The following is a 27,420-nucleotide window of genomic DNA, read 5'->3' on the forward strand; positions in this document are numbered from 1 at the left end:
CATCAGATTTCTCTCAAGGATCATGAATTTTGGTAAAATAAATTGGAGAATTTGGAAGAGAAATCAACTTTCAGTAGGTAATGTAAACAAAGTTCAAGGACTGTATAGTCATTCCAATTTCCACATCAACTTTCAGTAGGTGAATGTAAAAAAATGGGATTCAAAAAGCTTAATTAGAGACTCAAAGAGTCTTCACTACTCACTCGACTAGATCTAACTCAACTTGCTTGGAATAGCTTTTGAAGCCCATTTCTAAATAGTTGACAATAAGGGTAGCAGAAAAATTTGCAGTATAAGGAGCTACTCCCAATCAAGTAGTGTATTGAAATCATCTAAAGTAACTTTATGCTCTCCCCCTATAAGACTGAATACGTATGGTTGCACCGTATCATGCTTTGAGATCGTCCGACATGGCTGATGGTATACAGTGGGTCGCAAGAATGTCCAGGGTTGCGGCTTTAGCCGTCTTTGTCTGGAGGACCACAATCTACACAAACAAGAAGATTCAAGGTTAAGATTTACTTAGCATGAAATATATGAAAGATCAGTACCAAAGATAGAAACCGGAAACCCCACCTGTTGATATTCCAGATCAAATTTCAAATATTCGTCATTGCAGCTCTCGACCATGCTAGCCAAACTCTTCAGGTTCTTTACAGGCTGACCATTGAAGGCGTGGATCTAGATGCATAGAAAGACCGGTGTGGATAAGAAAGATTGCCTTTTGGTGGACTATGGGCATATATAAATTTTCCACTGATAGCATTTATCTATTATTGAGTTAACCTTATATCAGAGGACTGCCATTTTTACTAACCTGGGTGTTGACGATATCCTCGTAGCCAATATTGATGTCAGCCACAAGCACCTTTAACAAGTTTCACAAGCAGAGAATTGTTAATGATCACTATCTAATATTAAACATGAGCATCATGGTGCTGTCAAGATTAACCTGAGAAACAACAACGATTTGTTCATCCTCTGACTGTGGCAATTCATGCAACAGTTTGTCCAACAACTTGACTGGAGCTTCATACTCATAATCTTTTCCATACTGGAGACAGGGACAGAAAAGTAAGATAATAAAGCTAGACTTACACCAATATAGGAATAAGTAGGTATATCTTGAATGTTAATGCTGTTGGGAGCAGAATTCTAACCTCAGAACGTAGGTATGGAACGGAAACAGTAGAAAAAACAAATCCAGCAACAATATAATATGAAGGAGGCCGTCCCTTATTGTGAGCCGGAACGAGCCTTCTGTGCTTGCCAAGTTTGACTTTGAACTTCAGAGTTTCAGAATTTCGGAGAACTTTAATTGCAGCAGTATCCCCAGTATACTTTTGTGAGACCAGGTAGCTAAAGCCTATGCGCTCACCATGCCTAAAAGGAACTGCATGCGACCAATGATGAGTTATGAGCCCCACATTGCAAGGCTTAAAAGAGAAGAGAAGCTATATAAATCTTGTGGCAGTAAAATTAATGATATGTAACACTTCATTCATAGTTACAATTATTATTTCTGAACTATTGCCCCGACAGACTATCTAGGCTAAAGTTTCCGTATCATACCCATTTGCACCATAGCTATTCCAGCTTGTTTCTATAAACATGATAAGGCGTTTGTCAACAAGAAAAACTTTAATATGTTACACAACTGCTAATATATATTCCTTGAATATATGGGGTTTCAAGAAACTGCCTTCTGGTAGTGTTTAGGAAGATGATTCATTGATAAACATATAAGTGAACTTGTGGTCTTCAATGCTTATCAAGAACTTTCTTAGAGTGCGGGGTAGATGACTCTTTCTGCATGCTAGAGATTTATTTAGGAAGTTCAACTTCATAGAAAATAGAAAGCAGCATTTAAAAAACAAAAGTCTGTTTCACACAACCAGCCAAAATAGTATGGGTGTTGATAATAAAAAAGGAAGGCTTTTATAAGAGGATAGATTTACAAAAACCAGCATATAGTTCAACAACCACAAGTAAAGGAAGAGGTAGATAAAGGAAATAGAAGTTGTAGACATATTCATAAGATTAAAACCAGAGAGCCCTTTATGTGCACCATACCTGTTCCATCATTAGCAATATGGACCCCATCAAAGCTAAGTATAACATCCGACGGTTTCAAAACAGAATACTCAGGCGTAGTGGGATCAATTCTTCTTATGCGTACACCCTTCTGATCAGGTTTCATCCCCATGGACAAACGTAAGTCTGGATTTTCAATCTTTTGCCACTCAACCCCAAGAATTGGGAACCCTGGCATGCAACAAATACTTTGTGTCAGGGACTCAGAAATAAGCATTAGGCAGATAGTTGCTGAATGCAAGTCAAGGGATATACATAGAAAGTTAAAATTAAAATACAAAGAAAGAAACAGCATGACATACAGCAATTTACTTCCATACTAATCAATAAATTGCAATTGCAGTCTAGAAGGCCATTATTATCATGTCAATTGAGGAACAGAGTCACGACTATCAATCAAGTACCAGAGACCAAGATATCAGACTAAAATTGCTTGACCAACATCATACTTACATCCTTAAGAGCACATTAAATGAAGGCTTGTCTAGAAACATGGAAATTCATGTGTAATTACAACCATAAGACCTGTAAACTAAGTTATCTTAGTGAAGGAGGAGATTCGTATAATCTTAGAGCCTCTGAACTCTACTACCAAAATATTCTATATTTTGCAATCGAGTCTATTGGTACTCTCATTTTTTCAATATTTAAAACATCATCCTCCCTCATGTCTCCACAAATTTCTTATCAACTATAATTGGATCCAGAAACATAAGAGACAGCCAAGAATAATACCAGTATATGTTCCATTCTTCTCATAATCTTGGATGAAGTGCATAATGACTGGTGTTGGTATGACATAACCAATATTTTCGGCATCCTCATGCTTGAGTGATTGGAATGCAATACCAACACAAGTTCCCTTATCATTAAAAGCAGGTCCACCAGAATTTCCAGAATTGATAGCAGCATCAATCTGCAAGAAGACAAAATTCAGAAACATCAGTGCGACTTGCGAGAGTACAACTTCATTTAGTAATTCAAACCGAGGAGCTCAAATGGCTTCTAAACCTGCAACCCCAGAAGTTCGGTTGATCCGTGAACGTATGAAAGAATTTCTATTCGTGAAACAACACCACTTGTTACAGAGATTGTATCGCCCCCAATTGGATAACCAACAACGGTAACTGCATCTTGAAGTGCAGGCAGATCCCCAAATTCCACCGGAGAAACCCCTTCCCAGAACTCATCATCTTCTACTGTTAGCAAAGCTGCAGCACCAAATAAAGAAAATAAATCTCATCAGCATTTCAGATACTTCTAGTCTTGTCCATAAGATACATGATAATCCAAAGGTACATCAAAAGAAAGTTGTAGAAGCAAAACTTGAACACTATCACGAAAAAACAAGTCTTTCAGAAAACTAGTCCTTAATTTCAAGAATAGGGATCTTATAAGAAAGACGGCTTTATAAAAGGAAATTAGTAATGGTAAGTAAATGCAAGCCTAGCCTATATTTTTTCTGCCAGGGCACGAAAACTTTCCAGACACACGAGCAATACAATGTATAATCTCCAAGCAGACTCAGTTTGTCGATGCACATGCTTGAAACAGAACCATTTTTTATTAAACATGTATTACAACATAATGTCAGGAGCAACTTTTTTCATACTACATACGTAGCATACTAGCATTATAATTGAAACCAGTGATGAGACCCAAATAGCTGCCTTTATGACTATATAGACCTACGACAGTTCATTTTAAAATCTGGAATATTCTACCAACATAAAAGTTTAAAGATTTGCAAAAGCATATAAGAGGAACTAAGAGTGCAAAAGAATAATCCAAATGTCATAACTACTTGTCCTAAATTTTCATAAATACCGCATCTTTGGGTTCGTATAAATACAGCCGCCAATGTCCCACTCAATTAGCCAAGGAAAAAGGTCTACAAGCACTCAAACTTTGTCCATCTACCTAACATTTCAGATATATCTTTCATCCTACACTGAAAAATGTGTGGACGGATATGAATAATCATAGCTTGCTCAACTGGAACAAAGCTCGAGTCAGGAGACTGCACAAATCTTGCACACCAAATATCAAACACCATAAACTTTAAAATTACCCTATTTTGCTAAAATAATTCAAAGTTTGTAGCATAAGTATTTAAATTACTCGAATGGAAAATGAAATCCAAATCTCTCTGAAGAATAGGACAAAATTCATTTCACCAAGCTTTCAAAATTCAAATGCTAAACTTCGAAAAACAAAAGAGGCCTCACCAATATCGCATTCTGTCCCAATTGCAAGCACAGTAGCTACGTATTTCGTATCCGAACCCCTCTTCTTCAACTTAACCTGTGTATAATGCTCCACCGAATGCGCATTAGTCAAAACCCTCCTTCCCTTTATAACAAACCCACTGCTGCTCGAACTATACTGCCGCTTTCTCTGCCACGGCAGCGAGAAGTTCGGCTCAGTGTGAACACAAAACACCTTAACCACCGCGTCCATCTCCGGGACAGCCCTAGCCACAAAATTCTCCGCCTTGATCAACGAATTAGACACTGCGCCATTGGCAACGGGCAAAACTAGGGTTTTGGCATTGGCAGCTGGCGCGGATGGATCGGGCTCGGGGACTTTGCGCGGCCGGCCGCGACGGCGGACGCGGCGGTCGGAGACTGAGGGAGCATTCGTGTTGGCGAGCTCCACGTTGTTGGCGGAGAAGACCGCGTCGTCCTCTGCGGCGCTGGGGGAGGGCGGGGAAGCTGTGTTGTTGTTGATGTTGGTGTTATCGAGCTCCGGCGATCGGGTTTTGGTGCGGCCGCCGCCGCGCTTGCGCTTGTGCTTGGTTTCGCTGCACATTGTGGAAATGGAATTGAAGAGAGGGGTTTCGATTTAGAGGGCAATGGCGGAAGGGATTTGATATAAGGGTTTATAAACATTTGGAACTCATCATACGCCGTCGTTTCATCGCGTTTTACCCACTTGTCAGATTGTAATAATCTTTTTTTAATATTCAAATATTTGTTATGCTACTTGTACTAGTCGATTTAATCGTTAAATAATCTTTAAAATTTTATTTATTTTTATTATAAAAAAATAAGTTGAATGAGTTTACTGTTTACGGATTACTGATAAGTTGGGGTAATTGTTGGTTCTGTTGATTACAAGAGATAAAAGTCGGGCGTAATACAACCCAAAAGAAGGAATATAAGAAACGAAACTGAACTGAATTACAATGAAACAAATAAACCGTGAATGTTTAGCCGAGTCGAGGAGGCCTCTTCCCGCAAGACGAGATACGCCCCGGTAGTGCTCTTCGGTTTGGCGTTTCGTCCCCAAAGGTAAAACGACTACGTCTCTTTTGCCGCAATCAGTAGAGCTCCGGCGAACTGGATGGAGGAGAGGGCAGAGCTTCGACAGAAAGACAATGCAGAGAGGGAGAGAGCTTATGATGCAGAGAATGCTTGGAATTGTGTGTCCTAGAATGCTTGGAATTGTGTGTCCTAATGCAGTGGTATGGCTAGCCTATTTATAGGCCAAGCCACCATGCAGGGTCAACCGAGCCATGAAGGCTCATCATGGCAGATTCGTAACCGACGTCGGTTACGAGCGTGTGGCGTGTGCCTTTCGCATGTGGAGCGTGTGGATTTCTCACGTGGCAGTCCAAGATCGGGATCGGGCCCGGGCCCGAGGCCCGCGAGCGCGAGCACGGGCTCGGGCTCGGGCTCGGGCAGGCGGCGGCGGCGGCGGCGCGCACGTGTGCGCGCGTGTGGGCTCTTTCACCCATCTTGGTCCACTATAATTATTAAGTAACATAAAGTCACTTAATTTATTCACATTAAAAGATGTGTTAATCCTCCAATGTGGGATAATTAACACTAGTTAATTATTCCCTAAGCTCCAACTCCAAGCTTTAATTAAAAGCTAATTATGCTCAACTTTAATCCACTATTTCTCACTCACCGGAAATCGGATTTGAGAAAGTGAATATACTACATTTATCTACGTAAAATGTAGATCGACGCTATGTCATTTAATTTCACAAAATTAAATGTCTCGTCACATTTATTATTTGGTCAAAATCCATTGACCGGGCATATTTAATACCATGATTTCTACAGTAATATATTGTACTTTCCACTAATAAAATATGATCTCAATGATCATAATAAGAATTAAATGAAAAAAACTTTATTGATTCTTAAAAACACTGCTTGAGTGTCTTTACTGAATTGAGTTTGTATAACATGGAAGCTAGAAACTAAATATATATACGTATTATTACAATCCCTTTTTAAAATAGAGATTTTTGGAGTGACATGAATTTTAATATAAAATCGATAAAATTTAAGAGAGAAAGAGAAATGATAAATAATATTTGTGGACAATAAAACCCATCTTCTTCTTTTTTATGGTTAAATGAATATAAATTTAAAGATCTTTTTAAGGCCACGCCATGGAAGACTTAGGCATTATTAATCTCTTTATCGCTTGGCCAACTCACACACATATGAAACCCATCTTATTAGTAGTGTAACATGTGGTACTAGAAAGTTTTTAAAAATAGAAAATGGACAATTTTATAAGACCTAACTAAAATGGCAAAAGAAACTATTTTTGGGACATGAGTACAACACAATTTAAACAAACCAAATCGATCATTACGCAGATCCAACCATTCATCAACACGTCCAACTTTATGATTAAATAAATAAATAAAGCCCGATGGAATGTATCAACACGTCCAACTTTATGATTGGCTTAATGGATGAGTTGTTACATATTACTATTTCTTTAGGGAGGGATTAGTGTTCACTTTCCATTTTTTATAGTTCCATCAAATTTTGGTAAATAACACGTAGTATAATATACTTTGACCATTTAGCATTGCTTATTTCGATTTATATATTTAGTCTGATTCTAATACATTAAAATATGTAGTACTCGAGATTCTTCCTATTTAAAATGTTCACATTCTTAAGTTGCACGAGTTTTTGGGGAGAAGTTGGTAAGTTGAATAAGTAGAGAGAAAAAAGTAGTTAAATATTTTAATGAGAAAGAGAAGAGAGAGATTTATTTTCAAATATAGAAAGTATGCATCTTAATTGTGACAAATTAAAAAAAAAAAGGCGGACATGCTGAGTGCGACTGAGGAAGTAGTAGTATATGTGAAGGACCTATTTTTTATTTTAGTCGATGAAAAATCACTACCGTCTTGTATTTAATCATCATCGAACAATGCCGAGCATCGTCACTCTCACTATGTCGTGGACGACGAAGACCATGAGTTGGCACAGAAGTTAGGGAGAAGGTAGAAAAAGTCCGACAGAAAGAGTTCAAAAATAAAATAAAAAATTTATAACTCCATAAACAAACAAATTTTCAGGAATAAAAAAGAGCAGCCCAACACTGAGACAGGCTTCGAGTGGCCCATCAGGCTTTTTGAGGTTATATAATTGGACCTTCTATATTTGGATCCATTACCCCAGGGGTATTTTGGGAATTACAATAGAAGATGGCCATCGAATCATCACAATATGGAATGTGACATGTAGTTAAGGTTGTCGGGCCATGTGATTCCGTGCCAAAAAAGCTGATGCAGCCTGATATGTCGGAAAAAGTTGCAGAGGATGTCGCTATTTTGCTAGATTTGCGGCGTAAATAGCAATTATTCCCTATGAATCTAATGGCGATTAAGTCCTGTTTAAGTTAATTTCAGGTTCTTATACTAATCATTGACAGGTCTTCTCTTTGTTCTCTTTTTCTTATTATTGCACTACCCTTTTTAGTTAAAAATTAAGATTAAGATTCCTCAAATTATTGTCAAATTTTTGTCAGCGTGAAGTTAAAATATTAAATCAATTTTTTTCAATTGTCTCATTCATATACAAAATGTAGTCTTTTGATGATGTCTAATACGACATGTTTTATCGAAAAAAAAATAGATTTCTTATTTCTTTTCTTATTCTATTAAAATAATATTTTTAACATTACAAAAACTATCATTTTGTTTACAAATGTAATAAATGAAAAACAAAAACTTGATGATTTAATATATATAAATTTCAAAGGTTGTATGTTTCGTAAGAATTTGACTATACTTCATGAGCTAAATAGCTATTATCCCCAAATACTAAGAGAATTGATAGTACTATCTCCCTCTCTTACCAAATTTGTTAACAAATTGCACATAATGAACGTATGCAATAACCTTTGTCTTAAACACACTTAAATACTTCTTCCTCTAATACTATATTACTATCCCTTCAATAAAAACACACTCCCTATGTCCCACCCTTTGTCCCACTATAAGTGAAGCGTATTCTTTTTTGGGTTATCCCAATGTAAGTGAGACATTTCTTTTTATTGCAAAAAACAACACTCTATCTATTTTTTACTGTATCATCTCTTCTACTTTTCCCCTCTACTTTTTTTCTCACTCCTATTTTATTCTCTCTTCATTTAACCACTAAACATCACTACCTAATAACTTGTACCCAAAAAAAATGTCAATGTAGGGATGGAAGGAGTAATTTTTTTTCCTTTTTGCACCAACCACCATAGTATTAAAAAATACACTAAATTAAATATTTTATCAGGTAGTTAAAAGTACAATATACTACTCCCTCCATCCTACAAAATGTAACTAAAGTACTGTTAGTGAAAAATGAACCCTAAATATAAAAGTTTCTAAAATTTAAAAAGTGCATATTCTTATAGAATGGACTAAAAAACATACTTTTATGAGACAGAGCGAGTATTAAGCATCAAATAGATTCATACTAGTCCTTTCTAAAATTGCATAAAGAGCACACTTGCTTAAAATTGTGTTTAGTTCACTGGTATATGACTTTGAAACTAAGTTACGATATAAATGTCTGTAATTCAATGCCATAAAGCATTTAAATTTCACATCTCTGTTATTTTCTCCTCCAACACTGCTGCTCTGGGCAGAGGCCACCACGCAAAATCTTGATCGTCTTTTACACTTGCCAACATCGTGCATCAGAAATACACAACAACGCACATCTCTGCTTTCGTGCTATGTAAACCGAATGCAGACTGGAAACCCAAGATGAAGTACAACAAAGGCCATTACAACTAAACCTTGAGACGAAAAACCATCAGAACCAAAATTCGACATAAATCTACTTATAAATATGTGGGCGGAAAAAAAATAAGAATAAAAGTATAAAAGTACAAAGGACGATGACAGTAAAAGCTCAAAATTCACAAGGGCTTGTATAAAATCCAAGATCCAGCCTCCTCAGAACGGTTAGCCAGAAACTATGCACATCAATCTTCAGTATATCTTGGCGCCAAAAGCTCAGGCTTCTCCAGGAGTCAAACTATGTACAGGTAGATTAGGACCTCTATCCTCCCAGTAGTGTTTGGAGAGGTTATCATTGATGCTCAGATGAGGTGGGACTTCAGAGACCGGATAGATAAGAAATGAGTTTTTCAGATAACCGACGGTTTGAAGATTATCCCAGCAGGATGAGGGTTCAGAACCTGCTGAAGAGCTAGGACAGTTAAGATACACGAATTAGATCCACATAAAATAAAGTCCAATTTTAGAAGTAGATTTTGTATGTCATAGTGCAGCCAAACACCTGACACAAGCACATATTTACAGTCAAAAAATGACATGGACAGAAAAATCATGCAACAACTGAGAGTGGGTTCCAACCTAAAGGTAGCCCACTAAAAGTGTAATAGCATTTTAAGCCGGTTAGGATACTTACAAAGTGTAACACTAATGAGTTTAGTAAAATGGAAGTGGGTTCCAACCTAAATGCAAAGGCAGATGTGAAGACCTAAATGCAAAGGCAGATGTGAAGACCTCTGCTTTATGCAATATAATGTTTCACAAGCGCATTATTTCAAGTGGCAAAAAGTATATTTGGAATCTCCAGATAAGAAAAATGCCTTACTGTTTTCCTCGCAAACAAAAGCAGAAAAGTAACCGTGCCCTATCCCAGGTTTTGGAAACTTAACGATACCTATAGGTTTAAAAGTTATACTCCCTTTTAGCTATTATCAGTAAACTATAGACTCAAATGGAAAGTAAAGCAAATTGTATTTCAATATGCACAAAACTATATCCAGATCAATCATACCGAACAGTCGGCACTCAGCAGAATAAAAACAAGAAATTATATGAGCATGGGAACATCAATTAAGCACGGGAAATAGAAGCAAACTTACAGGACTTGAATTGAGCAGGTAGCCTATAAATTTACAGTCCTACTGCCATGACTGCTTGTATCTGAAGTTTTCTTTATCCCACCCTCCGTCGGGTTCCGTCCTCTTCAAACCTGAAGCTGGATAGAGCCTAGCTTGCTCCTCTGCTTGCGCATGTGAATTGATAACTGAGTGTTGACTTGATGAACGAGGCAAATTATCTTCCCTGACATCACCTTCAACAGTTCCAGGGCCAGCATTGAGGTCAAGACCTTGTCTACCCCATGTTCGGCTGTTTTCCAGTCCACTATTGCTGCTATTATCTGGAAGGCTGACCATAAAAGGTCTCTGAACTTGGGGTGAAATTGCACCAACTGGTCCCAACAACTGAGAATTGACAGGTGGTGCAAAAAACCTAGTACCAGATGAGGCATCTGCGTATGAGGTTCCACTGATTGGAAAACTGGCAGATGGAAGAGGAAAAGAGTGTCCATAAGGGAACACTGGAATCTGGAAAGGACCAGATGGGTATGACGCAGCAGGAGAAGATGACAATACTGATCCACGGTAAACATCAGGTGTAAATGGAGATATGCTAGCAGGGCTAAAAATTCTCTGTGATGCTCCAGGTGGAATTCCTGGAAAGGATTGGTCAGTACGATCAGGTATAATTGATGGAATCGCCACAGTTGAATAAGCACTAGCTGGTGGGAACCAAGACGACAAACCACCTAGTCCTGGATTATTTGCTCTAAGACCAATAGAAGGCAACTGGGATGTCAAAGCAACTTTGACTTGTTGCGTGGTCCTTAAGTGCTCTGCACCACCATCATCAAGCCCAGGCTGATCATTGAGATCAAAACCCCTTTGAACATCAGCAGGCATTAAGTCTCCCGAGGGTTTGAGATGCAATAAAGAACTCTCTTCATTATAACCCCGGCTGGTAGAACACTGTCCATTCTCATTGGATTCATCAACTCTATTCAAATCAAGATCCAGCCCACCAGAGCCAAGAACCGGTATAAAACCAGAACTTTTATTAAGCAATATAGAACTATCATTAACCAAATAACAATCTCGAGAAGCTGTCTCCTCAAGAACTTTTTCATCTGGCTCATTCAGGTCTATATTGAGATCTATATCCAACATAGTGCGGCCATTTTTACTGGTAGAAGCATCACATGAGAAATTAGTTGTAGCCAAAGGCGCTTCAATTACTTTTCTAGGTTCAGCTGGCCGAAATGCACTAGTGGCAGCAGATCCCTTCCAACCCAATTCCCCTTTACTTCTCAATAGGTCCTCTGGAGGAACAAAAGGGCCCTTTGCAGCAGCAGCCACTGTAATGGAAGCAGGATGGAGGGTAGGAAAAGGATTTACAGAAAATTGCAGACTGTTGGACATCTGAACAGTTGTTGAAACAGAGGCCGCCAAACTCCCTGGCTCCCCAAATTTTCCATCATCAACAGTAAACCCTTCATTCAAATCAAACCTTACTTTTGTATCTGAATCTGCTCCTGCTGCAGCAGAGGGCGTTTTGGCAACATCTAAAGCAGATTCTACTTTGTCAACTTTATTGCCAAGAGGCTGTGATCCTCTAATGTTGTCATTTGTATGCCCTTCGTTCGCAACAGATGCAGGAAACCCTGTCTCAGGCAGTGAAACTGGTTCGCTGATCGCTTTCTTTTCTGTATCACTAGTGGATTCAACCTCACTCACATAAGCCCTGATATTCTTTTCATCAATTTCTCTAACTTTCATTTCATCACCATCTTCAGAAAGTATTGGTTGTGATGAGGTTTGTTGTGGCTTCTCATCACTAACTCTATCTTTGAGTTCAGACTTTACAACTGTAGCAGTGATTTTCTTCATGGAATTAGCACCCACCATCAATCCATCCTTCACATCACTCTTGCACTCGATATTACACAATTGGTTCAGAGATGCATCTTTAGCAATAATTATCCCCTTAGCTGTGTCTGAGGGATCATCACCAGATTTGTACTCGGACCCTGCAACATTAGTTCCATTTTTTTTACAGTCGACAATATTATCGATGCAAGAATCACTTGTTGGGGTCTTTTCCTCCTGATATTCTTCATTTACTTCACCATCTCCAGTCTTATGATTGGCACCAGTCAATTGAGTCAAACTCTTACTAAGCTCCCATTTATGGTCAGCAGTGCTTCTAGAATCTGTGCTCGTATTGTCATAGGGTTTGTTTTTCTCTCCAGCTGCCATGTCTGCAGAAGTATGGGATGGACGACAATCCACGTCCGGAGAGAATGGTGCTTGTTTAGGCACATGTAATCCATCTTCCAAGCATGAACCATTTAAAAAAACCTGTTTCTTGAGACCACCTTCTCCGTCATCACAAAGCTGCTGACTTTCAGTTCCTCGAATTTGATCTTCGGGGGAAGACTTTGATTTTGCATCATCACTAACGCAAACTCCTGTTGCAGGTGTGCTTCTTTCAGTTGAACCAGTAGGTGAAATCAATTCTGTTCTTGACATTTCACCAGCTGCCACACTAGCAAGTAAGTTCATCCCTACATCATCCTCAGGGGACAATGAAGAGTGCGCACAGCTTTCAATTAAAGCATTCATGGGGCTAAAAGAAGTTTCATGCGACTTTCCACATTTCAGTTGGTTCCTTTTTGTGCCTTCCGCAGATTGCCTGGAGTCTTCAGTTGACATACTTTTTTCTTCTTCGAGAAGAACAGCAGCTGACCCAGATCCAGTCACTAAACCTTTCATATCATTGACTCGACAAGATTCAACATTCGTGTCAGGACTAGCCTTACATCGAAGAGCATCACTCTTCGTCCTTGAGTTATTGTCAAACTGATCAAGTTTGTCTAAAAGCACTGGTTGAGATGATTGGCTACTCAGAGCAGAAGGATCTTCAGGAGATACTCCACTGACACCTTGACTTGGACTCCGTGACCAGTTTGGTATCTTAACAATTAGCTTTGGATTACCTGCTTCAAGCAACGGTCCATCACTAACCCTTTCAGTCGCCATACCAGATTGAGAAACTTTATCTGAGGTACAATTTCTTATCGATGATAAACTTCTGCTAGAGCTGCTGTCTTTCTGAACTCCACTAACCCCTGGAAAACAACCACCTTTTCGATTTCGAGAACTACTGCTTGATATCTTACTAGCAGATGCAGAAACAGCAGCCGAACTTTTTCCCTCCTCCTTTGTTGAAATTGAAGGACTGTAAATATGAGACTGGTTTGAACTGCTGCTCCTATCCTCCCTAGTCAGAGGGGCTTCAGGAGTGTCACTGCCACCAGCAGAAGTTCCAGGTTGGCTCTCCTTAACAGATGCCGGTGGCGAAGATGGTTTTACTGGACCAGGAGATGAAGATGCAGACTTTGTGTTATTTTCTCCATGCGAGGACTTTACTGAAGTAGTTTTAGATGCAGAATGTTGAGTGATAGAGTTTTTCACGGCAACATCAGATCCACTAAGTGTTCTGCTACCAGCATGGGAAGCCTCTGGGAGGCGTGATTTGGAAGACCACACGGGTCCACCTTGGGCGGAACCAGTCTCTGCGTCATTATTAGTCATTTCCGCTTGAACACGTTTCTTCCACGTGTCAACTAAACTTCGAGCCTTTCTTTGAATTTCTACGTTTTTATGTGATCGTAGATGATTCACAGATCTACCAATGTTGCATGTTTGGAGTGCAGGGAGGTTCACAGGAAGTTTATCCAGTGCGCGAAGTAAAACCAAAAGAAATTCTTCAATGGATTCGTCAGCATCCTTTGAATTATTCCCACCACCAACCTTCCCCTTATGGATCTCCTGGAGCCACTCATCAAATACAGATAAACCCTTCAGCTGCACAAATCGACTGAGGCACTCAATCTTCTCAGTCGCAGCTACTACACCAGTAAGCATAGAACGGCTAATTAAATCCAATTTCTTCTCCACTCTATGTTGCATTAATTGTAAAAGCTTCTCAACCCCTTCAAAATCTACAACTCCACCTTTATCGGATATCTTTGCAATATCAGATTTCACATTATTTTCAATTTTGTGTGGACTAGAGCCACTATCATCTGTCTTTAAGAAACGCTCCCGTTTGATAGGATCAGTGGAATGGTCTCCTCTTTCCCTTTTTTTACCCTTGGTTTGAGAAGGAAAGGAAGTTCCACTATTCTGAGCATTCTCTGAACTAGGTTTCAATTGTGATGCTGAAGTCAGGCCATTAGCTTGTTTCGGGGAGCGGCCACCAGGCAGCAATGTTCCGTGCATTTCTGTCTTTGTTTTGTCTAAAAGCTGGTTTACTTCTTCTTGATGCTCCTGCAAGTTATGCGTAAATGTTTAGAGAAAAATTCTGAGGGAATGAAAACTCAGCAAGGCTACCTTACCCCAACGGTTCTCTAATCAGTAAAACATATAACTGAAAGAAGAAAAAATTACTGAAAAATGCCAACAACAACTAACATTAAAGTAATCTTGATCTGTTAGCCACCATAAACACTTGTTTTCAATGTCATATACGCGCCGACAAACAAAAGAGGATGTCCCTGTAGGAAGTTCAGCACCTCTTGGAAGAAATGCAACTTTACAAGGATGAAGTAAAGAGGCAGCAAGAGTTTCGTCTTTATGAAAGGAGTAAAAGATTTCGTTTGGTGCACCGTCCAAGAGAGGGCCTTTTTCGAGAGTTAGCTCAGCAGGTCGATAAAGCCAATTAACTCCTATCCGCAAGTTATTATCTTTACTTAATGTCAAGCGACGAATTAAACCAATAAAAGGCGGAGAATCCTGTGGAGGTTTGAAAAGAGCACAATCGCCAACATTGATTTTGCGACCATCCTGCAAAACATGAAGACGACACATGGTAGTCAAGTTTCATGCAATCCATTGACATTTTGCTTCTTAAAAAATAAACCTGAAATGGCTGGCAAGCCATACTATATAACTGAAAAAGGTGCAGTAAGCTTATTTGGGATGTGTACGTCAGAAAATTAGTCCAAATTACACTTAAGTCACATGGTATTCCATTTTCCTCAAACAAAATGTAAAAAAGAATCAAAACTACGATTGGTTGAGATTACTATTCCCCAAAAGAAAACATCATTAGATTCATCAAAAGTCAGAAGTAAGTATTAATGATAATAAGTAGCAGGAATAGATGATATAAGGTATACAGAACCAATGGTTTCCATACCTCTGAGAAGTATAAATTAGACAAACTCACTTATTCCATATACAGGTGAGGAACCTAATCTAATTCAAAAACCAGTGAATAATCATCATCCACAAGAATCAAAACAGCATTGATTGATCAAATAAACAGACAAAGCCTAGACAAAATATGATCACCTCATAGTCATAGCCCCTTCATTAGAATGTACCTTAATACCCATTTCTTTCCCGACCATTATTTCTTATGAAGGTGTAGATGGCCAATTACAGTTAAGTCTATAGTTTCTTAAGCAATCCTTCATATTATAAATAAGATTTTCTAGAATTCGCAGGGTTGTAGTTGGTATGGATTCTCATGTGACATACTTGGTAAGCATGGTAAACTACTAGCTATTTGAGGAATGAAAATGCTGTTTCTGAAGTTTTGGCAGGTCAATCTGTCAACTGCCAACAGAAAAATGCAAAATCCTGGCCCAGCTGTACAACTAGTACAAAATCCACTAATACACTATTCATGAAGCAGAGGGAATATTTTCATATCTGCATACAATTAACATAGAGCTGTTCACAAAATCCACGCCAAAGCACAAGGCACAAATGAAATGTTTTCATGGTAAATCTTACGCATTAATGCATAAACATCAACAGTTTAAGACATCATACACAAAAATCGGTATCTACCTAATTGTTCAATTGTTTGCAACGCTGCTCACGATTGGCAGAAAATATGTCATGGCTAAAATCGTCAATTATTGACATATTCAATCAAACATGATATATTCAATCAAAACAATCGACAGATACAACATACTGGAGTAGTAAAGAATCAAAACTTTGACAAGCAAAAACAAAAAGGAGTCCACACCTTAAAAAATGAATTTGAATCCGCAGCAATTACAGTTGGGTGCATATGCCAACTGATACTGCGCTGTAGACTTCTGCAACTCCCCTCACCTTCCCTCCGAAACCTCCCATGCATAATAAAAATCCCTTCTTTGCATTTTTCCGAGATTCAACACAACCCCAAAAACTGCCTTCAACCATCAATTCAAATCAATTGCCCTGAAACTTCACCCTTTCCGCTTCTCGCAAATCCAAAACCCTAACTATCTCGATTATTCAAAAAACCCTAGAAATCCCTAATTGGCAATCAAAAAACCCTAAACCATCCGAAATTAATGATCGAAAACGGCCTTCAACACCTGAAAGTAGCAGCTGCTTCGATTGCGCGATCTGCAAAACGTGGAAATCACAAACTCATTCAACCTACCGATCCGAACATGTGATATACATAAACCCAAATCGAGTGAACTAATCAGTACTTTCGCGGGATACGGTAAATCTATATATAGGTATATGGCACAATTAGCGGATTATATGAATCTGATACAACGAGAATTTTTTTTTTGAGAAATGAACAGACTGACAAACGGAGCGACGCAGTTCTTATTTTCTCATTGGGCGCACGGAATTTAGTGATAATTATGAATCTACTCCTTTAGATTTAGGAAATCTCATTTGTAGCCTCTCTGTTTCCATAAATAATTGTTGACCTAATATTCATTTACTAATTAAAGCCAATAATTATTGTTCCTTATATACCTGATCTATTGCATAGAAGTAATATTCATAATCTAAATATGTAAAAGGAATAGCAACAACAGAAACGATATCTTGCACCATGTTACTATTTTAAAAACTATTATTGCGTGCTTCCTCCGCCCCACCAAATATTCGTTAATGCGAGTTTTAAAATATTGTTTTAAGTTTATAATAAATAATAGTAGTAGATATATATTGCCTCTTGATAAACTTGTATTTTGCGTAGTTTTAGGGGGCAATTTTAGCATGCTTAACTTACTTTTATGGCTAGTTTTTATTTTTATTTTATGTCTAATCATCTGTAAATTACTTTTGTTGATAAGTTTATTAAGTTTTGAAGGACAAAGGGACTGAAATAATGATTTCTAATCATTCTATGAAGGATACAAATCTCTTCATCATTGAAAGAGCTTCACGTGGGTATCTTGCACGCCTCAATCAGAGCTACGTAAAGAAAGTTATACTCATTTTCACGTAGGTTCTGCCACTTGAACTTTAAGAGAAAGAAGAAAGAAGAGGCCATCTGGGATCAATCTGAGCTCAAAGCCGGACTTCTATTCCGATCAAATCATCCTAGGGAGTACTTAGAGCATTTCTGCTCATCTCTTTAGGCCCCGTTCGGTAGAGGTGCCCACGGTTCTAGAACCGGCGGTTACGGTTCGGAACCGCCGGTTCCGTTTTTGGACTTTGCCGAACCGGAACCGAACACGAGGGTGTTTAGCGGTTACGGTTCAGGTTCCAAAACTGCCAGTTTCGGTTTCGGTTCTGAACCGGCAGTTTTCAGGTGGTTTTTTACGGTTCCGAACCGCCGGTTTTTTGCTGTTCCGGCTTGGTTTCACGGTTTTTCGGTGGTTTTTCGCGGTTCAGGTTTGGAACCGCCAGTTCCGGCACGGTTTTGGTTCGAAAATTTTTGAACCTGAACCGAAGCACGGTTCAAAAACCGACGGTTTCGGTTCAAAACCGTAACCGACGGTTACGATTTCGGTTTTAACCGCCGGTTCGGTAAACCTTGGGAAGGTCTACCGTTCGGTTGGCGAGATAGCCCATGACTTCTTATCTTCATCTCCTCTAATCTGCTGTTCGGTTCTATTTTTTCCTACAACTCGGCCCGAGACAAAGTTATCTAGTAGCCCGTCGCCGCGATGTATTTTTGACAGTTATTTCATGACAAACCATACGCCCCCTACCCTGCGATAAAATTAGTCCAGCTAATAAATGAAAGGAAGAATGTCTGATGCGGGAGAGGAGAGGAAAATAAGGGGGGGTGCACGAATGGATATTAATTAATTCAAATTAACATATTTTACTTTGTGATTTACAGCAGGGAAGAATGATAGAAGAGCTAAGAACGAAGACCATTTTCCTAAATCAGTCCAATTTTCTCTCACTACATGAGCGAGTTTATATATAGTATGATCAAATACAAACTCTCTAAAATACAAACTATACAAACTATGTCATCGGAGTGTACAAATTCTGTCACCGGAGTGTACAAATTATGTCAACGGACTGTACAAATTATGTCACCGGGGGTCGATGTCAACGGAATGTACAAATTATGTCACCGGGGGGATGTACGGAGTGTACAAATTCTGTCGACGGGGGTGTCCAAATTCTGATTTTTCGATGTCAAAATGTTGACATTAGAAAAATCTCTTATATTAACCGTTGATTAATTGTATTAAGTGAGTATGATTAAAGTTTGTATAGTTTGTATTTTAGAGAGTTTGTTTTTTATCACACCCCTATATATATATATATATATATTTGTGTAATTTATAGTTAATATTATTTGCAAATGCAAGCATTAGTAGTATATTAGTGGAGAGATAATTGAGCTACTACAGAATTTGTAATTATGACACTTTTGGTTTTTGGAAAATTCTCATCAATATATATGTTCAATGTTAATGTTTTAATGGGATTAGTAGAGAATAATAGGGGTTATTGCTTTTAATTAATGAGAAATGAGACTGTATTGCTTGATTACTTATCACATTATAAAAATAAATAAATTATTGTTAATATCTAAATGAATTGAATAAAGTAATCAATTATTAATTATTAGTTAATTTGAAATTGATTTATAGTTATATAAATAAACTCAAAATTAATATGCATTAGTCTTGTTATTAATATTATCAACTAAACACTTTATTAAATCTATCTTGTACATAGTCTTATTAACCAAACACAAAATAAAATTCAATACTAATTTAATCCAAGACAAAGCCCATCTTATCTTATCCCATATTGTATCTCGGTACTAATTAATGTACTCAACCGAACACCACCTTAGTGTATAACTTTGACACGGTGATGACAATGATTGGCTAAACATTTTGTATAGAATTATTGGTGAAGATAGATGTTTGAATGTTAAATTGTGTTGTGTGATCATAATTGCCTATTGTTCTCATATGCTGCTTAAAGTCATGTCTTGAACTTGATTTTTTATATGATTAGCTATCTTGTAACCTCATGTGGATTAACTATGGTATTTGAAAGATAAAGTAGTTAATTGAAATTAAGAAAGAATCAATGACAAAACCAATATACTACTATGTGTGAAGATTTTGTGTGAAGACTTTGCTCCTATGTTCTTAAGAGTGTCCACAATAGCACCGCCCCTGCAGCCGCCGTGCCGCCGGCGGTCTATTGCTGGACAAGGGTGAGCCGCGGCGAGGGGGGCTGGACGAAAGAGAGCCGCATTTGCGGCGTGGGAGGGGCGGTGGGGGCAGAGCCGCGACGCCTATTGCACGCCGGAATGGGAGCCGCGGCAGCCGCCGTGCCATTTTTTCTTAATTTATTTTGTGATAATGTGGCGGAAGAGTTTTTGTGACCGTGGAAGAGTTTTTGTGATTGTACCTTAGCGGAATCGTGGCTGTTCCACTCTATTGTGGACACTCTAAGAAGTTTAACACTAGAGATTTAAGGGTCACTTTGATACTACAAGAATAACCCGCTTAGGTGATCATATATAAGGCTTAACCTAATTGTGCGACTGACTTAGTAACTAGAGATCAAATAAAGACACGGTGATCACATAACTTTACAAACCATTTATCTAGTTTTGTTTTTTTTTAAAATTAAGTAGACTTAATAAAGTAAAAATCGAAATTCAATTATTAGATAGCTATTGTAGTGATAAAGATGGGTCCATGGTACCTAGGCCTAATACATTAGTTTGTAAGGGATCAATAATTTTACTACTTTTCATGCTATAATAACTACATACACATAAGGGTTGAGGTTAGTCTTTAAACTATTTAAATAAATTCAAATTATAAATGAAATTGAAAATAAATTAGAAATTATGTTCATGATTCAATACAAAACTATTCATTCATATGTAGAATGGAAGGTTTGGAGAAAATAACAGAGTGAAGAGGAAAGTTTTTGGTTCTTTGTGGTGAATAGAGGAAGTAAAAGTGAACAGTTTTGAAAAATAAATTGAATATTCATTTCATAGACGAAGGTTATAAAGGGAAGACTAAAGTCCAAGTTTGGTCCTTTACATTTGCTCCAAAAAACTTTTTGGCCCTTTACATTAAGTTTGTTACCTTTTGGTCCCAAACAATATGTTTTGGTCCAAAATTAACCTTTTCCGTTAAACTTAACGATCAAACGTGATTTGACCAAATTAATGACTTAATTATAAATCCAATTAATCAATTAACCTAACTAATTCAATATTAAAATTTATAAAATATTTTTTTACATATATCAAAATATATTAATATTCATAAAATATTTTAATACATATAATAAAAATTGAAATTTCTAAAATATTTTTTTACCTATATCAAAAATAAAATTTAATTAAAATTTATAAATATTAGAAAATTTAATAATATTAAAATTTTATAAAATATTTTCTTACCTATAATAAAAATAAAATAAAATAAAATTTATAAAGTATTCACAAATTTAATTTTTACCACAGGTAAAAAATATAGGTAAAATTTAATTTAATTTTTATATAATATTTTATAAATTTTAAGTTAATTATAGGTAAAATTTGTTAATAAATTTTAACATTAAATTAATTAGGTTAATCTGACTAACTAGATTCATAATTAAGTCAATAATTTGGTCAAATCACGTTTGACCATTAAGTTTAATGGAAAAGGTTTAGTTTGGACCAAAACATATTGTTTGGGACCAAAAGGTAACAAACTTAATATAAATAACCAAAAAGTTTTTTAGAGCAAATGTAAATGACCAAATTTGGACTTAAGTCTAAAGGGAAGTATCCATGGTATATTTCAAAGCAACCTTTTCTCGCCATCGAATTTACGAAATTTTTATTCATTGTTCGTGAAAAAAAAGCATTGTAAACAGTATGAGCATCCATGGTATACCAATCTACTAGATGTTTAATTATCTCATAAGGGCCAGTTTTGTTCGGATTTCTTCTATGTACCATAGAAATATAAGCATATTTAATTTCCAATTTAGTTTCAGATTCGCTAATAACATTTCAAATAGAGGAATGTATGTCATTTTGTATCCGTTATTTATGTGATTAAGTACAATTAAACACATGCAAAGATTGACTAATTTAGTAGGAGTACATATCTATGGTGAAATCAGTCATACCTTGGTGAAGTACAAAAACAATGTCATCCATTAGTGCATGTCCTATATATATGTAATTGTGGTAAAAAAATGTAGAAAAAAAGGTAAAAATGTGATTTCCTCAGTATATTGATTAGATTTCGAAAAAGTGAGAAACCAATTGTCCAAAAACCTGACTAGTTTGAATTCAACTGGTTCTCCAATACCAGTCTGCAGATGAAGACCTGATTTTCAAGTTTGAACAGTTATAAACTGTACCGATAACTTTTGGCAACAGTAAAATATTCAATGAGGTTACTTTGTTGGAATTTTATTATTAGCTTATTTAAAGATTTAAATCATCAAATTATTTTATCCAATCAAGAACGCATATGTATTGAGAGAGATTCCAGTATGAAAAATTGGGACCAGTTTTCATCTTTTTATCTTCACATTTTGCATTGCCACCTCTCTACAAAGTTCTTTCCTTTTTCAGTGCTCATATCTTTACCTCAACTTGTCTGAAGAATGAGAGTTTAAGTTGATGTTTACAGAGGGAGATTGAAGAGAGAAAGAAATGGCAGCAAAGCTAGATGAACCAGCACCACATCCTCCTAAAGATCAACTTCCAAATGTTGCATATTGCATCACCAGCCCCCCTCCATGGCGTCAGTATTTCATGATTTGTTTCTATTTTTAATTTTATTTTCATTAATTTTTAGTATACTATGTTCTCTTTTTGTGATTGTGGATTTCTTGGCCTTTAATCCTCTCTCTTTGTCTGATTTCTGCATATCTATAGATGGCCATGTTATCAAGTGTTCTGTTTGTTTGACCAAGTTTTGATCTTTTTTGTGGGATCATTCATGTTTTTGCTTATTTCTATTCATTCATCAAATTCATAACTAGAGTTCTGTTTATAACATGTATCACATGTTTGATCTTACAATATCCAAGCATACTTCTCAGACAATACTTGTTTATTTTATCAGTTTTAAGAATATAGAGATGTTTGATGTCTTGGTTTTGCAGCTGAGGCCATCCTTCTTGGCTTCCAACATTACTTGGTGGTGCTCAGCATGACTGTCCTCATACCGACTGCATTGGTAGGAGGAAACGTGAGGCGAACCGCAGTTTTTTGCTTTCCAAATGAGCCTTTATTCATTAGTATAATCTACTTGCATTTATGCAGGAGGAGAAAGCAAAAGTCATCCAAACTCTGCTGTTTGTTACTGGGCTCAACACCCTCCTGCAAACATGGTTTGGAACCCGATTACCTGCTGTGATCGGAGGCTCATACACCTTTGTTGCGCCCACAATCTCAATCATCTTATCCGGTAAATGGGATGATCCAGATCCTATAACGAGGTTCAAGAAATTAATGAGGGCCACACAAGGCGCGCTTATTGTTGCCTCTACCGTTCAGATAGTGATAGGCTTCAGTGGTCTGTGGCGCAACGTTGTTAGGTAGATGATTTACACAAAACACCAGTCTCTTATTTACTTTTGATATGAGCTAATAAACATTGTCATGAATTACTGCTATGTGATCAGGTTCCTAAGTCCGATTTCAGTTGTTCCGTTGGTTCTTCTTTCTGGTTTAGGCCTCTATGAACTTGGTTTTCCTGGGGTACGTGCAACCCCGCTTGCCTCCTTATCTGTATGTCACAAACCTTTATGACTTGAAATCAGACTTACAAGCCTTCCTTGTTCAGGTTGCTAAATGTGTTGAAATCGGGTTGCCCGAGCTAGTTCTTCTGGTGTTCTGTGGTCAGGTATAGTCTAAACTGGTTTTCAGTTTTATTTCTTTTCCTCTTCATAAAGCCTAATTCTGATCATTTGTTGATGCAGTATCTCCCACAAATAATAAAACCAGGAAAGCATATATTCGAGCGCTTTGCAGTCCTTATCACCGTGTCAATCGTGTGGATCTACGCACACATACTCACCGTTGCTGGTGCCTACGACAGTGCATCGCCAAAGACTCAAGCAAGCTGCAGAACTGATCACTCTGGCCTCATCAGTGCTGCTCCATGGTATGTTCCACTTATCGATGATTCACGGATAAATCCATGAAGTTTTACATACTAATGATCTTGAATTGTGCAGGATAAGAGTCCCGTATCCCTTTCAATGGGGAGCGCCTTCGTTTGATTCTGGTGAATGTTTCGCGATGATGATGGCTGCGTTCGTTGCTCTCGTTGAGGTTCGTCTCCACTTAGTACTTTTCTGTCTGATTATTTCTCTCCAAAATTTGTTCATGTTTTCTGTATATAGGCAACTGGTGGCTTCATTGGTCTGTCTAGATATGCTAGTGCAACGCCATTGCCACCGTCCATCCTCAGCCGGGGCATAGGCTGGCAGGGCATCGCCACCTTGCTGTCCGGTTTATTTGGAACCGGAAACGGATCATCAGTATCTATGTAAAACACTCAACTAAAAGCTTTTAATTTCTGTTTTATAAACAACCTATGATACTAATCATGGCTTTCTTGCAGAGAGAATGCAGGTCTTATTGCAATGACTCGCGTTGGCAGTCGAAGGACCGTGCAGATATCTGCCGGTTTCATGCTTTTCTTCTCTGTTCTTGGTAACCTATTTTCCCTTATCTTTGATTAGGAATTTGTCTACCAAAAACTGCAACATGTATGTCTTTTTTCAGGCAAATTTGGAGCAGTTTTTGCTTCAATTCCAATGTCTATTGTGGCTGCTTTCTACTGTGTCTTCTTTGGCTATTTTGGTGAGCATTTCATTACTTCAAAACCTCAGCTATTAGCCTATTTCTATGACTTAAAACAAAATTGTTATTACAAGGTGTTGGTGGGCTAGCTTTCCTACAATTCTGCCAGCTCAACAGCTTCAGAAACAAATTCATATTAGCAGTTCCCACTTTCCTGGGCTTGTCCGTGGCTCGGTACTTCAACGAGTACACTGCTGTTAAAGGATACGGCCCCACACACACGTCCGGGAGATGGGTACGTATGCGCTTCTTCGTCTTGATCAAGATCAAGGCCAAGCATTGGTGGCCTTTTCTTGACTGATTTCTTTGGTTGTTTCTTGGCAGTTCAACGACATTGTGAACGTGCCCTTCGCCTCCAAGGCGTTCGTGGCAGGCGTGCTGGCATTCGTGTTCGACAACACGCTGGACAAGAAGGATCCTCAGATAAGGAAGGACAGAGGCAAGCATTGGTGGGATAAGTTCAAGGATTTCAAGACTGATAATAGGAGTGAGGAGTTCTATGCCCTTCCTTTCAACCTCAACAAATACTTCCCATCTGTATAAATCGGATTGTAATTTTATCGTGCTATAAATCTCCAACTCTACAAGCTATTTGGGCCTATCAATAGGTTTCGAACTGCATTGACATCCCTAAAATGAATAGTACTACTTATTTTAAAAGTATTTCAATTTATTATTTCATTTTATAATTATGATTAATATTGCTATCTTACAACTATGGCCCTTTAAAAATTGAATGTACATCCAAGAACAAACAAAGGTTTAGGTGATAGAATTGGAAAATAATAATAATAATTTAATTATCCTTTGTTATGATTAATATTATAATTATTAGCATTTACATTCTCCTTACAATAACATATATAGTGAAGCAGTTTTGTCTCATAAATCAAAAACCAATAAAGAGAAAAGTGGAGCATGAACTGAACAAAGATTTTTTTGTTTTCAAAAGAACCAATGCAATCTAATTATAAATAATTCAGAAGATTGCTTGACCAAATTATAGTGATATTAAATTGAGTTTTTATTATAAAAATGTGGACCACTATGAATTGTCATTCGTCTGATCTGAAGACATAAAAACCTAATAAATTAATTAAGCCAAAAAAATTTAATCATTGCGATTTTCTTTGTTTTCAGTTGGAAAAAACCACTTGATCTACTCCTCTTTGTTTGTTTCAAGCTCCCAACCACTAATAATATCACTTTTACATCTGTTAATTCTATGTCATTTATGGATTTTCATTTGACAATATATTCATTATTTTAATGATAATATAACTTTTGTTACAAAACAAGTAAATAGCTGATTTTTTTTAATTGCAATATATCTTTAATTTTGTAGTACTGGTTACAAGAATTATGTGCTTCAACTTTTTGAAGCAAACGAAACTTAAATATTTGTTGAAAAATATTTAGTGAGTCAGGTGTATGGAATTATGCAGTCGTAAAAATAAATATCAGACCAGATTCGTTTAATGTGAATCATATTAATGTTAGGGGTCAGAAGTAGGTATACATACATTAATTTACAAATATATTAAAGTGGTATCTAATATTCATTAATTAATATATTAGGAACAATAAACTTTCTTCACCAAAATAAGATTCTTTACAACAAAACAACAATTGACATCTTCGCTTATTTAATCTCACTAAAAAACAATAGTACTGAATCGTACCATAAATAATTCAAAATTAATTGGAGATGACATTTTAAAATTATTTTCTTGTAGAAATGGATCTCTCAGGCTACACATCACATGTTTTTTGAATTTTGGAAATTAATAGTTTTGGACCAATGATTAATTCCAATTATTAATAGTTTTAGATCTGGTCCTACTAGGCTTGTACTCGCTTGATGCCATCAAAATTATGTCCAAGTATGTAGTATAATTAAATTTATTAATATAAATAATTGTGAAGGCGATGGTACAACTATAAAATTATTAATTTAACAAATCTAGTTTATTGAACGATTGTATAGTTAAAATTACTTGCGAATTTTTTTTGGTGTATCTTAAAAGAAAGGAAACATCAATTTTGTAATGAATTAAAGAAGCACATACACTTTGAAAATAAGCATAAATACAAATGATTGATTCATGGGTCGAACTATCACAATAATTCAATCCTCTAATATAATCTATGTAGAGTAGGAGTAGCTATTGATGATAAAACCATTCAATCTTACAAATGTTGGTATCAACTACAAATGCTTTAGGTTGGATTAGACGTTGTTGGATTACATGCTCTTCTCTTCTATATCGTATTTTACTTTGTGATGATTTGCACTAGTATGGACTCTTGCTCGTCTTCTAAAATTCGAGTTTTCTTTTGTTTTTAAGAAAAAAGGTCCTCAAATTTATTGCATCTTCATTGTTGTTAGACTAAATTTCTTGGCACACTTGGAGAAGAAACAAATATTATTTGTTGGGGATCGGTGGTGCACACCCGAACTCCATATTAGTATGATATTGTCCGCTTTGGGCAAAGCCCTCACGGTTTTGCTCTTGAGGTACTCCCCAAAAGGCCTCATACTAATGGAGTTAGGGTAACTTATTTATATGCTTGCAACTCTTATTCATTCTCCAAGATATTGTATGCCCTCACATTATTTTGATGGCTGATTTCAAAAAGAATTGGAGGCATGGGCTAATAGAGCGTTAGAGCTACATGTTTCATGATTAAGATCACATCACCCTCAAAATGGATTTCCTTTTTATTCCTAAAATATCAATAAATAATTTGTTTAATTATTTGAACCTCAAAACTAGTCAAAGATAGGTCATGCATAATTATTAGAAGCAAGGAGTGCTACATTACACATCAATTGGTGGTGGTGCATGAGCAATAATTAGTGTCTTACTAGATGTGAGTGAAATATGTAAACATAACTATCCAAATTTTAATTTTTCTAAACTTTAGAGAAGAATAAAGAAAAAAGGGGAATTCCTTTTAGTCAATTATTAATTTAGACAGAGAGTGGGGTTAGTTTGTGTTCAACATTTGGGAAACAAAATTAAGATGAAAGTCAGTAAACCAAGAGGGGTTGTTAGTTATATTATTATGGAAATTGTAATCTTGAAAATGGCAGGAAATGTTTGATAAAGGAGGAAGTGACC

At 36.9% G+C, this 27,420-nt stretch overlaps 3 protein-coding genes across 6 annotated transcripts; 1 reads left to right on the forward strand and 2 right to left on the reverse strand.

The window, feature by feature from the left end:
- Nucleotides 1-50: 50 nt before the first annotated feature.
- LOC121748512 (protease Do-like 9) lies at nt 51-4,936 on the reverse strand. The gene is made up of 9 exons (XM_042142918.1): nt 4,323-4,936; nt 3,106-3,305; nt 2,830-3,010; nt 2,074-2,265; nt 1,161-1,393; nt 953-1,054; nt 818-868; nt 577-681; nt 51-487 (listed from the first exon to the last, which is right to left on the reverse strand). Exons 1-9 carry the CDS (start codon nt 4,903-4,905, stop codon nt 389-391), a joined length of 1,746 nt encoding a protein of 581 aa, XP_041998852.1. The 5' UTR covers nt 4,906-4,936; the 3' UTR covers nt 51-388.
- Nucleotides 4,937-8,804: 3,868 nt separating this feature from the next.
- On the reverse strand, nt 8,805-16,839 carry LOC121746498. Of its 3 annotated transcripts, XM_042140357.1 has the most exons (5): nt 16,716-16,789; nt 16,259-16,626; nt 14,689-15,060; nt 10,255-14,544; nt 8,805-9,569 (listed from the first exon to the last, which is right to left on the reverse strand). In XM_042140357.1, exons 2-4 carry the CDS (start codon nt 16,370-16,372, stop codon nt 10,294-10,296), a joined length of 4,737 nt encoding a protein of 1,578 aa, XP_041996291.1. In that variant the 5' UTR covers nt 16,373-16,626; nt 16,716-16,789; the 3' UTR covers nt 8,805-9,569; nt 10,255-10,293. The 3 variants fall into 3 exon arrangements, with proteins under 3 accessions (XP_041996291.1, XP_041996292.1, XP_041996293.1); XM_042140358.1 differs by having other exon boundaries at nt 8,805-9,558; nt 16,259-16,839; XM_042140359.1 differs by having other exon boundaries at nt 8,805-9,561; nt 16,259-16,839.
- Nucleotides 16,840-21,982: 5,143 nt separating this feature from the next.
- Nucleotides 21,983-24,971, forward strand: LOC121746410 (nucleobase-ascorbate transporter 6-like). 2 transcript variants are annotated; one of them, XM_042140233.1, is made up of 12 exons: nt 21,983-22,223; nt 22,588-22,673; nt 22,748-23,022; nt 23,110-23,185; nt 23,271-23,330; nt 23,407-23,591; nt 23,665-23,761; nt 23,833-23,978; nt 24,054-24,145; nt 24,218-24,295; nt 24,370-24,530; nt 24,620-24,971. In XM_042140233.1, exons 1-12 carry the CDS (start codon nt 22,133-22,135, stop codon nt 24,836-24,838), a joined length of 1,566 nt encoding a protein of 521 aa, XP_041996167.1. In that variant the 5' UTR covers nt 21,983-22,132; the 3' UTR covers nt 24,839-24,971. The 2 variants fall into 2 exon arrangements, with proteins under 2 accessions (XP_041996167.1, XP_041996168.1); XM_042140234.1 differs by having other exon boundaries at nt 22,588-22,661.
- The last annotated feature ends 2,449 nt before the right edge of the window (nt 24,972-27,420 follow it).

This window comes from Salvia splendens, chromosome 9 (assembly GCF_004379255.2).
Source record: "Salvia splendens isolate huo1 chromosome 9, SspV2, whole genome shotgun sequence".
NCBI lineage: Eukaryota > Viridiplantae > Streptophyta > Magnoliopsida > Lamiales > Lamiaceae > Salvia > Salvia splendens.